This window comes from Pseudophryne corroboree, chromosome 6 (genome assembly GCF_028390025.1).
Source record: "Pseudophryne corroboree isolate aPseCor3 chromosome 6, aPseCor3.hap2, whole genome shotgun sequence".
Classification (NCBI taxonomy): Eukaryota; Metazoa; Chordata; class Amphibia; order Anura; family Myobatrachidae; genus Pseudophryne; species Pseudophryne corroboree.
The window spans coordinates 81,551,231-81,568,128 of NC_086449.1; the positions used below are offsets into that span (position 1 = coordinate 81,551,231).

The 16,898-nt window shown below is 46.3% G+C and overlaps 1 protein-coding gene across 3 annotated transcripts in view; it reads right to left on the reverse strand.

Moving 5' to 3' along the window:
* Window positions 1–1,521: 1,521 nt before the first annotated feature.
* The window catches only part of CDC37 (cell division cycle 37, HSP90 cochaperone), an 85,961-nt gene continuing 70,584 nt past the window's right edge, over window positions 1,522–16,898 (reverse strand). For all 3 annotated transcript variants that reach the window (XM_063931370.1, XM_063931368.1, XM_063931369.1), the window contains 3 exons: window positions 13,276–13,458; window positions 9,578–9,649; window positions 1,522–2,237 (listed from right to left, as the gene is read on the reverse strand). In XM_063931370.1, coding sequence (XP_063787440.1) covers window positions 2,106–2,237; window positions 9,578–9,649; window positions 13,276–13,458 — 387 coding nt within the window. In that variant the 3' untranslated portion in view covers window positions 1,522–2,105. The remainder of the gene's footprint in view (window positions 2,238–9,577; window positions 9,650–13,275; window positions 13,459–16,898) is intronic.

Consider the following 16,898-nt stretch of genomic DNA (forward strand, 5'->3'; position numbering starts at 1 on the left):
GTCCCGTCAATCTGACTTTTTTTAAAGTTGGATTGAGATTGACGGAAAGGGGGCCAAAACCTGTCTGATTTGGCCCCGTTTCCGACAGAAGCACGTGGATCGGCGCCTATTCCGCCAAGTCTGGAATTCCCGACTTTTCGGGAAAAAAAACAACTGCTCTTTCTGAATAGGTCGGAAGCTGGCGTCTTTCAGACAAGACGGTAGCTTCCGACAGCTATTGAATAGACCCCTTATTCTGCAATGGCAGCGTCAGTAATCTGATCTCAACACAATCAAGCATGAATGTCATCTGCCGAGGACAAAACTTGGAGGTAGAAAGATCCACAACAAACAAAAACTGAAGACAGCTGCAGTAAAGGCCTAGCACAGCAGAACAATGGAGGAAACCCAGCATTTGGTGATGTCCACGGGTTCAAAGACTTCAGCCAGTCATTGCCTGCAAAGCATTCTCCACAAAGTATTAAAACTGAACATTTAATTTATGATTATGTTAATTTGTCAAATTACATTTGAGTCTCTGAAAACAGGGGACAGTGTATAAAAATGGTTGTAATTCTTAAACGTTTCATACAATATTTTTTATTCACTTCTTAATTAAAGCGGAAACTGAATTGCATCTCCATTGTTTCAATTCAAATCCATTGTGGTGGCTTGCCGAGCCCAAATTAATGCATCCCGGTCATGTGACGCCGGCATCCCGATGGTATTTCAGACCCAGCCCTCCAAACATATGTGGACCTAACTGTATTATCCTCTACGCTAGACATAGACAATCTGGGCCTTGACAACTATTGTGGTCACATTACGCACTTACAACTTTGCAGGTTGCCTATCTGAACTGCTATCAGCAGTATTGTGTATACAAAGCAACAACCGAAGACACCACTGCAACATATAACACTGAACTAATTGCAGTATCGCTGATGTGCTAAGAAATGAACAAACAAGACCTGGTTGCCATAGAGATCAATTATGTCCGCTGTTTCACTTATTTTTGTTTGTTTGCTCGTGTTGCAAATAAAAAAGCAAAAAACACGCGATGTATGATATGGCTTCCATGGTGGGCAGACACCTGACCCTTCAGTCGCCAGTGCCGCAGCTTGCTTGATTCAAGCTCACAGCGCAAAGACGGTCACATTACTTTGTCTAGAGCTGTGGACTGGAAGAGGTCTTTACATTGATTGCCCTGTATCTACATTCCCTACATTCAGCCGCTAATGACTTAACTTATTCTAACACCAAACTGTGGGGTTGAAAGGACTTGTTCTCTATTTGATCATAGGAACTGGAAGTTATATAGTGAATTGCACTACTAATTAGAGATAAGCGGGTTCGGATTTACTCGGTTCTTTACGCCAGAATTATCGCCATTTCTTATTTTCTGGATTTTTCTCATTGGCTAACCAAAACACGTGACGTCCGATAGCCAATAAGGAGATTCGGGTAAATCGGAGTAAAACCGAATCCGCTCATCTCTACTACTAATGTACTTAAAATAAATAAAAATACAATGCACTCTAGTCATGAAAAAAAGTGATTTTATAATCTTCTCATTGCTATAGTATTAACATGGAAGCATAACGAAGAAAAGATTCACAACCACACGGGACATAAGACTGGTGCTATACGTGTCTCAGTACTCTGTATAGGCACAACACACTAACATTATTCCTCTGTAATGACCAGCCCCCTTAACTGCATGCTTCTGCGTTGTAAGGATTTAATCTGCTCAGTGTAACTCGCCGTTTAACACATGTAGCCCTGAGGGGTTATAAAAAAAAAAAAAGCAAAAAAAAAAGCTTTAAAATCCTCTCTCCACCACAAATCATGGAGTTTAGGAATAGAAGTAATAACAGAATTTCAGTGTTAAACACTCATATTGTGTGTGTTCCCAGTATCACAAATGTGGGTTTTTTTTTTTTTTGGTGCACTTGAATATTTTTCCCCTCAGTCTGTTTATTGGTTCCTTAGTCTGCAGGGAGGCTAATCACGATTGCTCTTACGGGTTATTAATGAATGGTGATCTAGCGCCGAGGAGCGAATCTATTCATTGCACCGGACTGAGAGCTGCATTGACAGATGCCGTTTTCTTCCCATGTTCAGACTTAAGAAGATGCATTCTGGGCCTCTTCATATACTGGTTCTGCATCCGGACCCTCCAGATCAGGACCATCTCCTTTGGCGTTTGGGACCCAAAGTCCTGAGCCAATGCACTGCTTCATATAGAACCTGGCCTCCTGCAAGATGGAAGGGGAAAGCGTGTACTTTAGTGTACTCACATTTATTACAATACATGTATTAAAATGACAAACATGAAAAAAAAAGAGCTCTCAAATAAAAGGGAGACAATTTCATTAGATGCCAGAGAAACGTTCGGAGCGCGGCCTCCGTCACGTGTTTTACCTCGCACCACAAACAGGTATACAGGCAAATGTGCGATGTTGGGGTACCATAATTCTCAGCAATAGAATGGAATTTGCACCTTACACTGGGTGTGGTATGGAAGGTCGACAGTAACTAGGTGGACAGTGTCTAGGTCGACTATTGTTCGACAGTAACTAGGTCGACAGGTCAAAAGGTAGGCATGAGTTTTTTATTTTTTGGGGGTGTCTTTTTCTCCGTACATTGACCATGAACCCCAGTTAGTGCACCGCTTCGCTTGCCATGCTTCGGGCAAGGTGCCTCGCTCTGCTACCGCTGCGCTTGGCACAGGTTACTATTCCCAATCGTAGTCCGCGTGGATCGTTAGGTATGAAAAAGAAAAGAAAAAAAAGAAAAAAAATTGTGAAAAACTCATGTCAACCTGTCGACCAAGAAAATGTCAACCTAATTACTGTCGACCAATAGTGGTCGACCTAGAGACCAGATCCCCTTACATTGAAGTGGTCAAGGCGAAGACTCTAGTGTGGATGGTGGTGAGAGGCCATCTAGTGGATAACATTGGAATAAATGTAATCGAAATACTGACAGCCCTCACAAAGGCATGAAACTTTTAGGAAATGTTATCTAAATAATATTATTATATATGGTTTCCTTATCTAATGAAGTAACGTACTGTCAAGTAGAAAAACATTAAATTTACTGCAAATCTGCAAGAAGATATGATTGGATTCATCAGACTTTATAATTGGCACAGGAGGTTCCTTTATGTTTTCTGGTTCTCCAGAGATAAATATTGTAAGAATATGATGATATAAAATAGTTTATTACTCTTGCTCTTTTATATCATGCACACGTTATATTTTAAAATAATACACTATGGCTATACAAAGAAATAAAAATCAATTTGATTAAAAGAACACAAACTTATATATATATATATATATATATATATATATATATATATACCCACAGATAGCTGGCACTCGTGGAGACTTGGAAAAAAGACACAAATGCAGTAGACTTAAGCTACTTCATTTATGTCTTTTTTCCAAGTCTCCACGAGTGCCAGCTATCTGTGGGTCTATATCTCAGCACTGGCTGATGCGGGGCACCGGAGCAAATTGCATTTATATATTTTTGGGAGTGCCAAACCGTGCCTATATATATATAATAAGATTTTACTTACCGATAAATCTATTTCTCGTAGTCCGTAGTGGATGCTGGGACTCCGTCAGGACCATGGGGATTAGCGGCTCCGCAGGAGACAGGGCACAAAAATAAAAGCTTTAGGACTAGGTGGTGTGCACTGGCTCCTCCCCCTATGACCCTCCTCCAAGCCTCAGTTAGGATACTGTGCCCGGACGAGCGTACACAATAAGGAAGGATTTTGAATCCCGGGTAAGACTCATACCAGCCACACCAATCACACCGTACAACTTGTGATCTGAACCCAGTTAACAGTATGACAAACGTAGGAGCCTCTGAACAGACGGCTCACAACAATAATAACCCGATTTTTTTGTAACAATAACTATGTACAAGTATTGCAGACAATCCGCACTTGGGATGGGCGCCCAGCATCCACTACGGACTACGAGAAATAGATTTATCGGTAAGTAAAATCTTATTTTCTCTGACGTCCTAGTGGATGCTGGGACTCCGTCAGGACCATGGGGATTATACCAAAGCTCCCAAACGGGCGGGAGAGTGCGGATGACTCTGCAGCACCGAATGAGAGAACTCCAGGTCCTCTTTAGCCAGGGTATCAAATTTGTAGAATTTTACAAACGTGTTCTCCCCCGACCACGTAGCTGCTCGGCAGAGTTGTAATGCCGAGACCCCTCGGGTAGCCGCCCAAGATGAGCCCACCTTCCTTGTGGAATGGGCCTTGATAGATTTAGGCTGTGGCAGGCCTGCCACAGAATGTGCAAGTTGAATTGTGCTACAAATCCAACGAGCAATCGTCTGCTTAGAAGCAGGAGCACCCAGCTTGTTGGGTGCATACAGTATAAACAGCGAGTCAGATTTTCTGACTCCAGCCGTCCTTGAAATATATATTTTCAATGCCCTGACAACGTCCAGCAACTTGGAATCCTCCAAATCGCTAGTAGCCGCAGGCACCACAATAGGCTGGTTCAGGTGAAACGCTGAAACCACCTTAGGCAGAAACTGAGGACGCGTCCGCAGTTCTGCCCTGTCCGAATGGAAAATCAGATATGGGCTTTTATACGATAAAGCCGCCAATTCTGACACTCTCCTGGCTGAAGCCAGGGCCAGTAGCATGGTTACTTTCCATGTAAGATATTTCAAATCCACCGATTTGAGTGGCTCAAACCAATGGGATTTGAGAAAATCCAAAACTACATTAAGATCCCACGGAGCCACTGGGGGCACAACCGGGGGCTGTATATGTAGTACTCCTTTTACAAAAGTCTGGACTTCAGGAACTGAAGCCAATTCTTTCTGGAAGAAAATCGACAGGGCCGAAATTTGAACCTTAATGGACCCTAATTTGAGGCCCATAGACAATCCTGTTTGCAGGAAATGTAGGAATCGACCCAGTTGAAATTCCTCCGTCGGGGCCTTCCTGGCCTCACACCACGCAACATATTTTCTCCAAATGCAGTGATAATGTTGTGCAGTCACCTCCTTCCTGGCTTTTACCAGGGTAGGGATGACCTCTTCCGGAATGCCTTTTTCCCTTAGAATTCGGCGTTCAACCGCCATGCCGTCAAACGCAGCCGCGGTAAGTCTTGGAATAGACACGGTCCCTGCTGAAGCAGGTCCCGTCTTAGAGGTAGAGGCCACGGATCTTCCGTGAGCATCTCCTGAAGTTCCGGGTACCAAGTTCTTCTTGGCCAATCCGGAGCCACGAGTATCGTTCTTACTCCCCTTTGCCGTATAATTCTCAGTACTTTTGGTATGAGAGGCAGAGGAGGAAACACATACACTGACTGGAACACCCACGGTGTTACCAGAGCGTCCACAGCTATTGCCTGAGGGTCTCTTGACCTGGCGCAATACCTGTCCAGTTTTTTGTTGAGGCGGGACGCCATCATATCCACCTTTGGTTTTTCCCAACGGTTCACAATCACGTGGAAGACTTCTGGATGAAGTCCCCACTCTCCCGGGTGTAGATCGTGTCTGCTGAGGAAGTCCGCTTCCCAGTTGTCCACTCCCGGAATGAACACTGCTGACAGTGCTATCACATGATCTTCCGCCCAGCGAAGAATCCTTGCAGCTTCTGCCATTGCCCTCCTGCTTCTTGTGCCGCCCTGTCTGTTTACGTGGGCGACTGCCGTGATGTTGTCCGACTGGATCAACACCGGCTGACCCTGAAGCAGGGGTTTTGCCAGGCTTAGAGCATTGTAAATCGCTCTTGGCTCCAGTGTATTTATGTGAAGAGACATCTCCAGGCTTGACCACACTCCCTGGAAGTTTCTTCCCTGTGTGACCGCTCCCCAGCCTCTCAGACTGGCATCCGTGGTCACCAGGACCCAGTCCTGTATGCCGAATCTGCGGCCCTCTAACAGATGAGCACTCTGCAACCACCACAGAAGAGACACCCTTGTCCGTGGAGACAAAGTTATCCGCTGATGCATCTGCAGATGCGATCCGGACCATTTGTCCAGCAGATCCCACTGAAAAGTTCGTGCGTGGAATCTGCCGAATGGAATCGCTTCGTAAGAAGCCACCATTTTTCCCAGGACTCTTGTGCATTGATGCACAGACACTTTTCCTGGTTTTAGGAGGTTCCTGACAAGTTCGGATAACTCCCTGGCTTTCTCCTCCGGAAGAAACACCTTTTTCTGAACCGTGTCCAGAATCATTCCCAGGAACAGCAGACGTGTCGTCGGGGTCAATTGAGATTTTGGAAAATTCAGAATCCACCCGTGCTGTTGCAGCACTACTTGGGTTAGTGCTACTACGTCCCCCAGCTGTTCTCTGGACCTTGCCCTTATCAGGAGATCGTCCAAGTAAGGGATAATTAATACGCCTTTTCTTCGCAGAAGAAACATCATTTCGGCCATTACCTTGGTAAAGACCCGAGGTGCCGTGGACAATCCAAACGGCAGCGTCTGAAACTGATAATGACAGTTTTGCACCACGAACCTGAGGTACCCTTGATGTGAAGGGCAAATTGGGACATGCAGGTAAGCATCCTTGATGTCCAGGGACACCATAAAGTCCCCTTCTTCCAGATTCGCTATCACTGCTCTGAGTGACTCCATCTTGAACTTTTGTATGTACAGGTTCAAAGATTTCAGATTTAGAATAGGTCTTACCGAGCCGTCCGGCTTTGGTACCACAAATAGTGTGGAATAATACCCCTTTCCCTGTTGTAGGAGGGGTACCTTGACTATCACCTGCTGAGAATACAGCTTGTGAATGGCTTCCAATACCGTCGCCCTGTCTGAGGGAGACGTTGGCAGAGCAGACTTTAGGAACCGGCGAGGGGGAGACTTCTCGAATTCCAACCTGTAACCCTGAGATACTACCTGCAGGATCCAGGGGTCGACCTGTGAGTGAGCCCACTGTGCGCTGAAATTCTTGAGTCGACCCCCCACCGCCCCCGAGTCCGCTTGTAAAGCCCCAACGTCATGCTGAGGGCTTTGCAGAAGCCGGGGAGGGCTTCTGCTCCTGGGAGGGAGCTGCTTGGTGCACTCTCTTACCCTTTCCTTTGCCTCGGGGCAGATATGACTGTCCTTTTGCCCGCTTGTTCTTATAGGAACGAAAGGACTGCGGCTGAAAAGACGGTGTCTTTTTCTGTTGGGAGGGGACCTGAGGTAAAAAGGTGGATTTCCCGGCTGTTGCCGTGGCCACCAAATCCGATAGACCGACCCCAAATAATTCCTTCCCTTTATACGGCAATACTTCCATATGCCGTTTGGAATCCGCATCACCTGACCACTGTCGCGTCCATAAACTTCTGGCAGATATGGACATCGCACTTACTCTCGATGCCAGAGTGCAAATATCCCTCTGAGCATCTCGCATATAAAGAAAAGCATCCTTTAATTGCTCTATAGTCAATAAAATACTGTCCCTATCCAGGGTATCAATATTTTCAGTCAGGGAATCCGACCAAACCACCCCAGCACTGCACATCCACGCAGAGGCGATGGCTGGTCGCAGTATAACACCAGTATGAGTGTATATACTTTTCAGGGTAGTTTCCAGCCTCCTATCAGCTGGATCCTTGAGGGCGGCCGTTTCAGGAGACTGTAACGCCACTTGTTTTGATAAGCGTGTGGGTGCCTTATCCACCCTAGGGGGTGTTTCCCAGCGCGCCCTAACCTCTGGCGGGAAAGGATATAATGCCAATAACTTCTTTGAAATTAGCAGTTTTCTATCGGGGTTAACCCACGCTTCATCACACACTTCATTCAATTCCTCTGATTCAGGAAAAACTACAGGTAGTTTTTTCAGACCCCACATAATACCCCTTTTTGTGGTACTTGCAGTATCAGAGATATGCAAAGCCTCCTTCATTGCCGTGATCATATAACGTGTGGCCCTACTGGAAAATACGTTTGTTTCTTCACCGTCGACACTAGATTCGGTGTCCGTGTCTGGGTCTGTGTCGACCGACTGAGGTAAAGGGCGTTTTACAGCCCCTGACGGTGTCTGAGACGCCTGGACAGGTACTAACTGGTTTGCCGGCCGTCTCATGTCGTCAACTGATTTTTGTAACGTGCTGACATTATCACGTAATTCCATAAACAAAGCCATCCATTCCGGTGTCGACTCCCTAGGGGGTGACATCACCATTACCGGCAATTGCTCCGCCTCCACACCAACATCGTCCTCATACATGTCGACACACACGTACCGACACACAGCAGACACACAGGGAATGCTCTTATCGAAGACAGGACCCCACTAGCCCTTTGGGGAGACAGAGGGAGAGTTTGCCAGCACACACCCAAGCGCTATAAATATATAGGAACAACCCTACAGAAGTGTTGTTTACTTTATAGCAGCTTAATATATCAATATCGCCAAAAAAGTGCCCCCCCTCTCTGTTTTTTTACCCTGTTTCTGTAGTGCAGTGCAGGGGAGAGTCCTGGGAGCCTTCCTCGCAGCGGAGCTGTGCAGGAAAATGGCGCTGTGTGCTGAGGAGATAGGCCCCGCCCCCTATTTCGGCGGGCTCTTCTCCCGGTGTTTGTGAGACCTGGCAGGGGTTAAATACATCCATATAGCCCCAGGGGCTATATGTGATGTATTTTTAGCCAGAACAAGGTATTATCATTGCTGCCCAGGGCGCCCCCCCCCCAGCGCCCTGCACCCTCAGTGACCGCTGGTGTGAAGTGTGCTGACAACAATGGCGCACAGCTGCAGTGCTGTGCGCTACCTCATGAAGACTGAAAAGTCTTCTGCCACCGGTTTCTGGACCTCTTCACTTTTCGGCATCTGCAAGGGGGTCGGCGGCGCGGCTCCGGGACCGGACTCCATGGCTGGGCCTGTGTTCGATCCCTCTGGAGCCAATGGTGTCCAGTAGCCTAAGAAGCCAATCCATCCTGCACGCAGGTGAGTTCACTTCTTCTCCCCTAAGTCCCTCGTTGCAGTGAGCCTGTTGCCAGCAGGACTCACTGAAAATAAAAAACCTAATAACTTTTTCTAAGCAGCTCTTTAGGAGAGCCACCTAGATTGCACCCTGCTCGGACGGGCACAAAAACCTAACTGAGGCTTGGAGGAGGGTCATAGGGGGAGGAGCCAGTGCACACCACCTAGTACTAAAGCTTTTATTTTTGTGCCCTGTCTCCTGCGGAGCCGCTAATCCCCATGGTCCTGACGGAGTCCCAGCATCCACTAGGACGTCAGAGAAATATATATATATATATATATATATATATATAGTCTAAACTTTGAGATCCTAAAGTGATGAATGTATAAAAATATTCATGTAGTAGAACTTTATGAAGCATCGATAAAAAGTGTAACTAAACCTGCTGACAGAATTAAACTTTTTGATTTGTGCCTCATTCATATAATCCCTTTATATCTCCTCTAAACTAGATTAGTACAGAATATTTGACCTATAATGTCTTTTATAATGGTACATGTTTTCCTAATAGAGAGTGTGAGGGAGCAAAGAATCACTTTGCGGAATGGACCTAACGCAGGTCTAGCCCTCTATCATCCCCTCTACTATTGCCAAATTGTCCACAGTTTCGAAGAAAGTTCAACTTACATTAGGTTCCATTTTGCTGATGGTGTCCTGCAACATCTGTATGTCTTTTGTATCAAAACATTTTTGTAATTCCTGTGGGGAAAAAAAAGTCAAAATTTGAGAGAATTATGGGTAGGCGAGGCTGCATTAGTGCTGGTAGTATAGGTGAGGATAAGGTAGGTGCGAGTCTGCATTAGTGTAGGCAGTATAGGTGAAGATAAGGGTAGGTGTCAGGCTGCATTAGTGTGGGTAGTATAGGTGAGGATAAGGTAGGTGTGAGTCTGCATTAGTGTAGGCAGTATAGGTGAGGATAAGGGTAGGTGTGAGGCTGCATTAGTTTGGGTAGTATAGATGGGGATAAGGTAGGTGTGAGGCTGCATTAGTGTGGGCAGTATAGGTGAGAATAAGGTAGGTGTGAGGCTGAATTAGTGTGGGCAGTATAGGTGAGGATAAGGGTAGGTGTGAGGCTGCATTAGTGTGGGCAGTATAGGTGAGGATAAGGGTAGGTGTGAGGCTGCATTAGTGTGGGCATTATAGGTTGAGGATAAGGGTAGGTGTGAGGCTGCATTAGTGTGGGCAGTATAGGTGAGGATAAGGGTAGGTGTGAGGCTGCATTAGTGTGGGCAGTATAGGTGAGGATAAGGGTAGGTGTGAGGCTGCATTAGTGTGGGCAGTATAGGTGAGGATAAGGTAGGTGTGAGGCTGCATTAGTGCGGGCAGTATAGAGGAGGATAAGGTAGGTGTGAGGCTGCATTAGTGTGGGCAGTATGGGGAGGATAAGGGTAGGTGTGAGGCTGCATTAGTGTGGGCAGTATAGGTTAGGATAAGGTAGGCGTGAGGCTGCATTAGTGTGGGCAGTATAGAGGAGGATAAGGTAGGCGTGAGGCTGCATTAGTGTGGGCAGTATAGAGGAGGATAAGGTAGTTGTGAGGCTGCATTAATGTGGGCAGTATAGAGGAGGATAAGGTAGGTGTGAGGCTGCATTAATGTGGGCAGTATAGAGGAGGATAAGGTAGGTGTGAGGCTGCATTAATGTGGGCAGTATAGAGGAGGATAAGGTAGGTGTGAGGCTGCATTAGTGTTGGCAGTATAGAGGAGGATAAGGTAGGTGTGAGGCTGCATTAATGTGGGCAGTATAGAGGAGGATAAGGTAGGTGTGAGGCTGCATTAGTGTGGGCAGTATAGAGGAGGATAAGGTAGGTGTGAGGCTGCATTAGTGTTGGCAGTATAGAGGAGGATAAGGTAGGTGTGAGGCTGCATTAATGTGGGCAGTATAGAGGAGGATAAGGTAGGTGTGAGGCTGCATTAGTGTTGGCAGTATAGAGGAGGATAAGGTAGGTGTGAGGCTGCATTAGTGTTGGCAGTATAGAGGAGGATAAGGTAGGTGTGAGGCTGCATTAATGTGGGCAGTATAGAGGAGGATAAGGTAGGTGTGAGGCTGCATTAGTGTTGGCAGTATAGAGGAGGATAAGGTAGGTGTGAGGCTGCATTAGTGTTGGCAGTATAGAGGAGGATAAGGTAGGTGTGAGGCTGCATTAATGTGGGCAGTATAGAGGAGGATAAGGTAGGTGTGAGGCTGCATTAGTGTGGGCAGTATAGAGGAGGATAAGGTAGGTGTGAGGCTGCATTAGTGTGGGCAGTATAGAGGAGGATAAGGTAGGTGTGAGGCTGCATTAATGTGGGCAGTATAGAGGAGGATAAGGTAGGTGTGAGTCTGCATTAATGTGGGCAGTATAGAGGAGGATAAGGTAGGTGTGAGGCTGCATTAGTGTTGGCAGTATAGAGGAGGATAAGGTAGGTGTGAGGCTGCATTAATGTGGGCAGTATAGAGGAGGATAAGGTAGGTGTGAGGCTGCATTAGTGTTGGCAGTATAGAGGAGGATAAGGTAGGTGTGAGGCTGCATTAGTGTTGGCAGTATAGAGGAGGATAAGGTAGGTGTGAGGCTGCATTAATGTGGGCAGTATAGAGGAGGATAAGGTAGGTGTGAGGCTGCATTAATGTGGGCAGTATAGAGGAGGATAAGGTAGGTGTGAGGCTGCATTAGTGTGGGCAGTATAGAGGAGGATAAGGTAGGTGTGAGGCTGCATTAATGTGGGCAGTATAGAGGAGGATAAGGTAGGTGTGAGGCTGCATTAATGTGGGCAGTATAGAGGAGGATAAGGTAGGTGTGAGGCTGCATTAGTGTTGGCAGTATAGAGGAGGATAAGGTAGGTGTGAGGCTGCATTAGTGTTGGCAGTATAGAGGAGGATAAGGTAGGTGTGAGGCTGCATTAGTGTTGGCAGTATAGAGGAGGATAAGGTAGGTGTGAGGCTGCATTAGTGTTGGCAGTATAGAGGAGGATAAGGTAGGTGTGAGGCTGCATTAATGTGGGCAGTATAGAGGAGGATAAGGTAGGTGTGAGGCTGCATTAGTGTGGGCAGTATAGAGGAGGATAAGGTAGGTGTGAGGCTGCATTAATGTGGGCAGTATAGAGGAGGATAAGGTAGGTGTGAGGCTGCATTAATGTGGGCAGTATAGAGGAGGATAAGGTAGGTGTGAGGCTGCATTAGTGTTGGCAGTATAGAGGAGGATAAGGTAGGTGTGAGGCTGCATTAGTGTTGGCAGTATAGAGGAGGATAAGGTAGGTGTGAGGCTGCATTAATGTGGGCAGTATAGAGGAGGATAAGGTAGGTGTGAGGCTGCATTAGTGTGGGCAGTATAGAGAAGGATAAGGTAGGTGTGAGGCTGCATTAATGTGGGCAGTATAGAGGAGGATAAGGTAGGTGTGAGGCTGCATTAATGTGGGCAGTATAGAGGAGGATAAGGTAGGTGTGAGGCTGCATTAGTGTTGGCAGTATAGAGGAGGATAAGGTAGGTGTGAGGCTGCATTAATGTGGGCAGTATAGAGAAGGATAAGAAAGGTGTGAGGCTGCATTAGTGTGGGCAGTATAGAGGAGGATAAGGTAGGTGTGAGGCTGCATTAATGTGGGCAGTATAGAGGAGGATAAGGTAGGTGTGAGGCTGCATTAATGTGGGCAGTATAGAGGAGGATAAGGTAGGTGTGAGGCTGCATTAATGTGGGCAGTATAGAGGAGGATAAGGTAGGTGTGAGGCTGCATTAATGTGGGCAGTATAGAGGAGGATAAGGTAGGTGTGAGGCTGCATTAGTGTGGGCAGTATAGGGGAGGATAAGGTAGGTGTGAGGCTGCATTAGTGTGGGTAGTATAGTTGGGAGTAGGATAAGTTCTATAAAACAGAAAAAGTCAGGTCATAGATGGTACAATACATATTCAGCATCACATAGAAGCACACATTGTATTTTAACACGTGTTCATTTGTTCTGTGTTCTATGAAAATAAGTTCCTTAACTACCTAATTTACATGTTACTTCCTTATTTCAGTTAGTTCAGTGTATTCTATGACTAATCAAGTACTGTTAGATTGTACATGTTGTACTAAAGAGAACCAGTCCCCACGAATATGAGCACAATGATATCTTTTATTCCAAAAATGTCTGCGTTACATACTCCTAATGAACAGATAGGCTAGGCTGCCTTCTCACATTGGTTCAGGCTCTAAATAGACTGCCTCCACTGTACATAAGTAACTACAGCATATGCCAAAAATCTTTACACTTGTAAATCTGACAGAGCCCTGTGGATTACATCAGGTTATTGCTGATTATACAGAGGGTTAGGAAACATGGCGGTACAGTGCGTCATGTTGTGACTCACTTACAGGTGGGAGAGTCTCATACACTTCAACAGGATCCAGTCCTCCGGGGCCCAGTCTCTTCTTCCGTTCCTCCTCCTCGTACTCTTTCAAGGCCTTTTCTATCCGGACCTTGGCTCGTTCCCTAACTCTGTCCTTGAAAGATTCCAGCTCATCTGTGAAAGCATCCAGGTACTGCTGGTCGGCGGTCTGGCGAGGAATGTTTAGAAGATTATATATTATAAGTCTCAGATGTCTGACCGTCACAATGCAAGAAGCAGATGAAATCAAATTAACCCTCCCTACCAAATAACTGGCGGAGGTAACATGGAAGCAGATGGTCAGACCCAGAGAACTCAAACAAAACATAAAATAATTAACCACTTGCCTGGCATGGTCGCATCAGATGCGACCATGCCTGCAAGTGCTCTATCTGACCTGGTCACACAGGATGCGACCAGTCAGATAGAGAGCGTTAGCAGCGGCAGGGAAGGGAAACTTCCCTCCGCTGCTGCTGTCAGAGGGACCGGAAGGTCCCTCTGCCTCCCTGCACTCTCCCCCTGTATCTGCCGTGCTGCCGATCACTGTTGATCGGTCAGCACGGCAGGATCCCCCCCCCCTCCAGCGGCTGCAGACAATGGCAGCCGCTGGAGAGTGTAAATAAACCCTCCCTAGCTGCCCCAGACTCCCCCTGCATACCTCGAGGCTGTCTTGGCTTTCAAAATGAAAGCCGCGATGTTCCCGATCGATGTTTCGATGTTTGGGGAAAATATAATTTAAAAAAAAAAAAAGATTTTTTTGTTTAACTAAAATCATTTGGGATAGGGTTAAATTCGGGTGTAGTACGGCTGACCAGCGGTCTCCTGACTGCCGGTCAGCTTACCGACGCCGGGATCCCGGCAGCTTACCACGCTGCGGGCTCGGTGGCGACCTGCGGTCGCCACGGGTTCTATTCCCACTCTATGGGTGTCGTGGACACCCACGAGTGGAAATAGTCCCTGTTGGTCGGCATGCCGACCATCGGGACAGTGACCCGTCGGGCTGGTGGAGGAGGTCATGTGACTGTCGGTCAGCTGACCGGCGGTCACATGAATACCACCCGTTAAATTCATGTTCTTCACCTAATTCACTCATTAAAAAAAAAACGACAATTTCAGAGCGGTTTTTGGCGAAATAAATAGTCAGTTAAGTGGTTAAAGGATAACTTATACAGTATGATTAAGCATAACTGCACTGCATTGTACTGCTCCTGGTGGTCACATATTAAAAAGTCTATTTCAGACTCTACCAACTGGATCCCATTAGAGCTTACCATTATAAAATGTTTACGAACACAATGCTTCTTGGGCATGAGAACAGCCCATTAACATAGAATGCCCATGTCTGCACTTCACTGCAGATAACAGAAAACTTCCCAATCAGCTGTTGTCAGTATGTAGTGCTGGTCCCAACCAGTGTCTCCTCCCCACTCGTTCGCCAAAGGAGAGATCCCACCCTCACTATGGTGGTCATTCCGAGTTGTTCGCTCGCTAGCAGTTTTTAGCAGCCGTGCAAACGCTATGCCGCCTCCCACAGGGAGTGTATTTTAGCTTAGCAGAAGTACGAACGAAAGGATCGCAGAGCGGCGGCAAAGTTTTTTTGTGCAGTTTTAGAGTAGCTCAAAACCTACTCAGCGCTTGCGATCACTTCAGACTGTTCAGTTCCTGTTTTGACGCCACAAACACGCCCTGCGTTCGCCCAGCCATGCCTGCGTTTTTCCTGTCATGCCTGAGTTTTTCCGCACACTCCCTGAAAACGGTCAGTTGCCACCCAGAAACTCCCACTTCATGTCAATCACTCTGCGACCAGCAGTGCGACTGAAAAGCTTCGCTAGACCTTGTGTGAAACTACATCGTTTGTTGCAATAGTATGACGCGCGTGCGCATTGCGCCACATACGCAGAAGTGCCTTTTTTTGCCTCATCGCTGCAATCTAATGCAGCTAGCGATCAACTCGGAATGACCCCCTATGTACAACAATGGTTAGGTTACCTGAATTTACACCAAGCCATCTAACAACGCATTCAAGGCTTCATCATGAAGCGCTTTGGAGTGGCTAGGAGGACTTTTAAAAAAGAAAGCTTCCTCATTCTACCAATTACAACTCATCCCATGAATCCATCTAATGTATTCTACATATTACACATGCAGGTAATAGCTGAAAATAAGTAAGGTAGTCACCACAGAGAAGTACAAGATATCAGATTATTTGTGCTAAATAATATATCAACTTACAGTAAGTCATATCTGACAACTCTAAAAGTCATTCATGCCCTTTTATGAATGCAAGCATACAGGAAAACTTCAGGGTCTGCCTGTATTTTTAAAGTGGCAATCATTGACAAGGCAAAACCAAACTGGTTTGCCTTGTAAAATGATTGTCGTTTTAAAAAGACTCGCACAAAGTCCCACATATCTGGCAGCTCGCAGGCCATTGCAGTTAGCCCATCATCATCTTCTGTGCCTCTCTCCTGACAGTAATATTTGTGTCAATACAGAAAGTGGGCAGTACCGGGGACATTTTAAAAAAACCCATAACGAGTAACAATAACAATCTTAAGTTTCTTTCAGGAAAATGAAAGTATGATTACAACAGAGAAGCCAGAGATTTCCTATAAGGAAATCACATTCTGTTTTGCATGAAAATGGTCCTATAAAAATGGGAGTAAACATTAGCAGGTGTAAAAATAGTGCCTGAAGGAGAAAAGACATACTTGAGAGAAGGAACATAACGAGTGGTGAAATTTACACACCAGCACACCAAGAACATAAAACTACCAGCAACAGCTGAACAGGTAACCATATAAGAGAGAACCTGCAGAAAAGTCAACGCACTGAGGACTAAGTCAATCCCTTATGGACCACGAGTAAAGGATTTACCGGTAGGTAATTAAAATCCTATTTTCTCTAGCATCCATAAGGGATATCGGTGAATTAGTACGATTAGGGCGTCCCAAAGCTTCCAGAACGGGTGGGAATGTGCGGAGACGTCTGCAGCACTGCCTGCCCAAACTGGGAATCCTCTTTGGCCAGGGTATCAAACCTGTAGAACTTCACAAAAGGTGTTCTTCCCCGACCAGGTAGCAGTTCGGCATAGTTGCAAGGCCAAGACTCCACCTGCAGCCACCCAGGAAGACCCCACCGATCTTGTAGAGTGGGCCTTCAGAGACTGTGGAACAGGTAAGGCTGCCGACACACAGGCCTGTTGGATAGTAAGTCTAAGCCAATGAGCAATGGACTGCTTTGAAGCAGGGCAACCCATTTTCTGCGCATCATATAACACGAACAAGGAATTAATCTTTCTGATCCGAGCCGTTCTCTTGACCTAGATCTTCAAGGCTCGCACAACATCCAATGCCTTTGGAGGAGCTGAACTGCCAGAACTTGACGGAACCACAATAGGTTGATTCAAGTGGAACGCAGACACTACTTTCGTCAGGAACTGCTGTCTAATCCAGAGCTCCGCTCTGTCCTCATAAAAGACCAAGTAGGTCCTTACACAATAAGGCCCCCAATTCTGAGACACGCTTAGCAGAAGCCAGGGCCAATAACATCATCTTCCACATGAGGTACTTGTCTTATACTGCCATCAGAGGTTCAAACCAGGAGGAC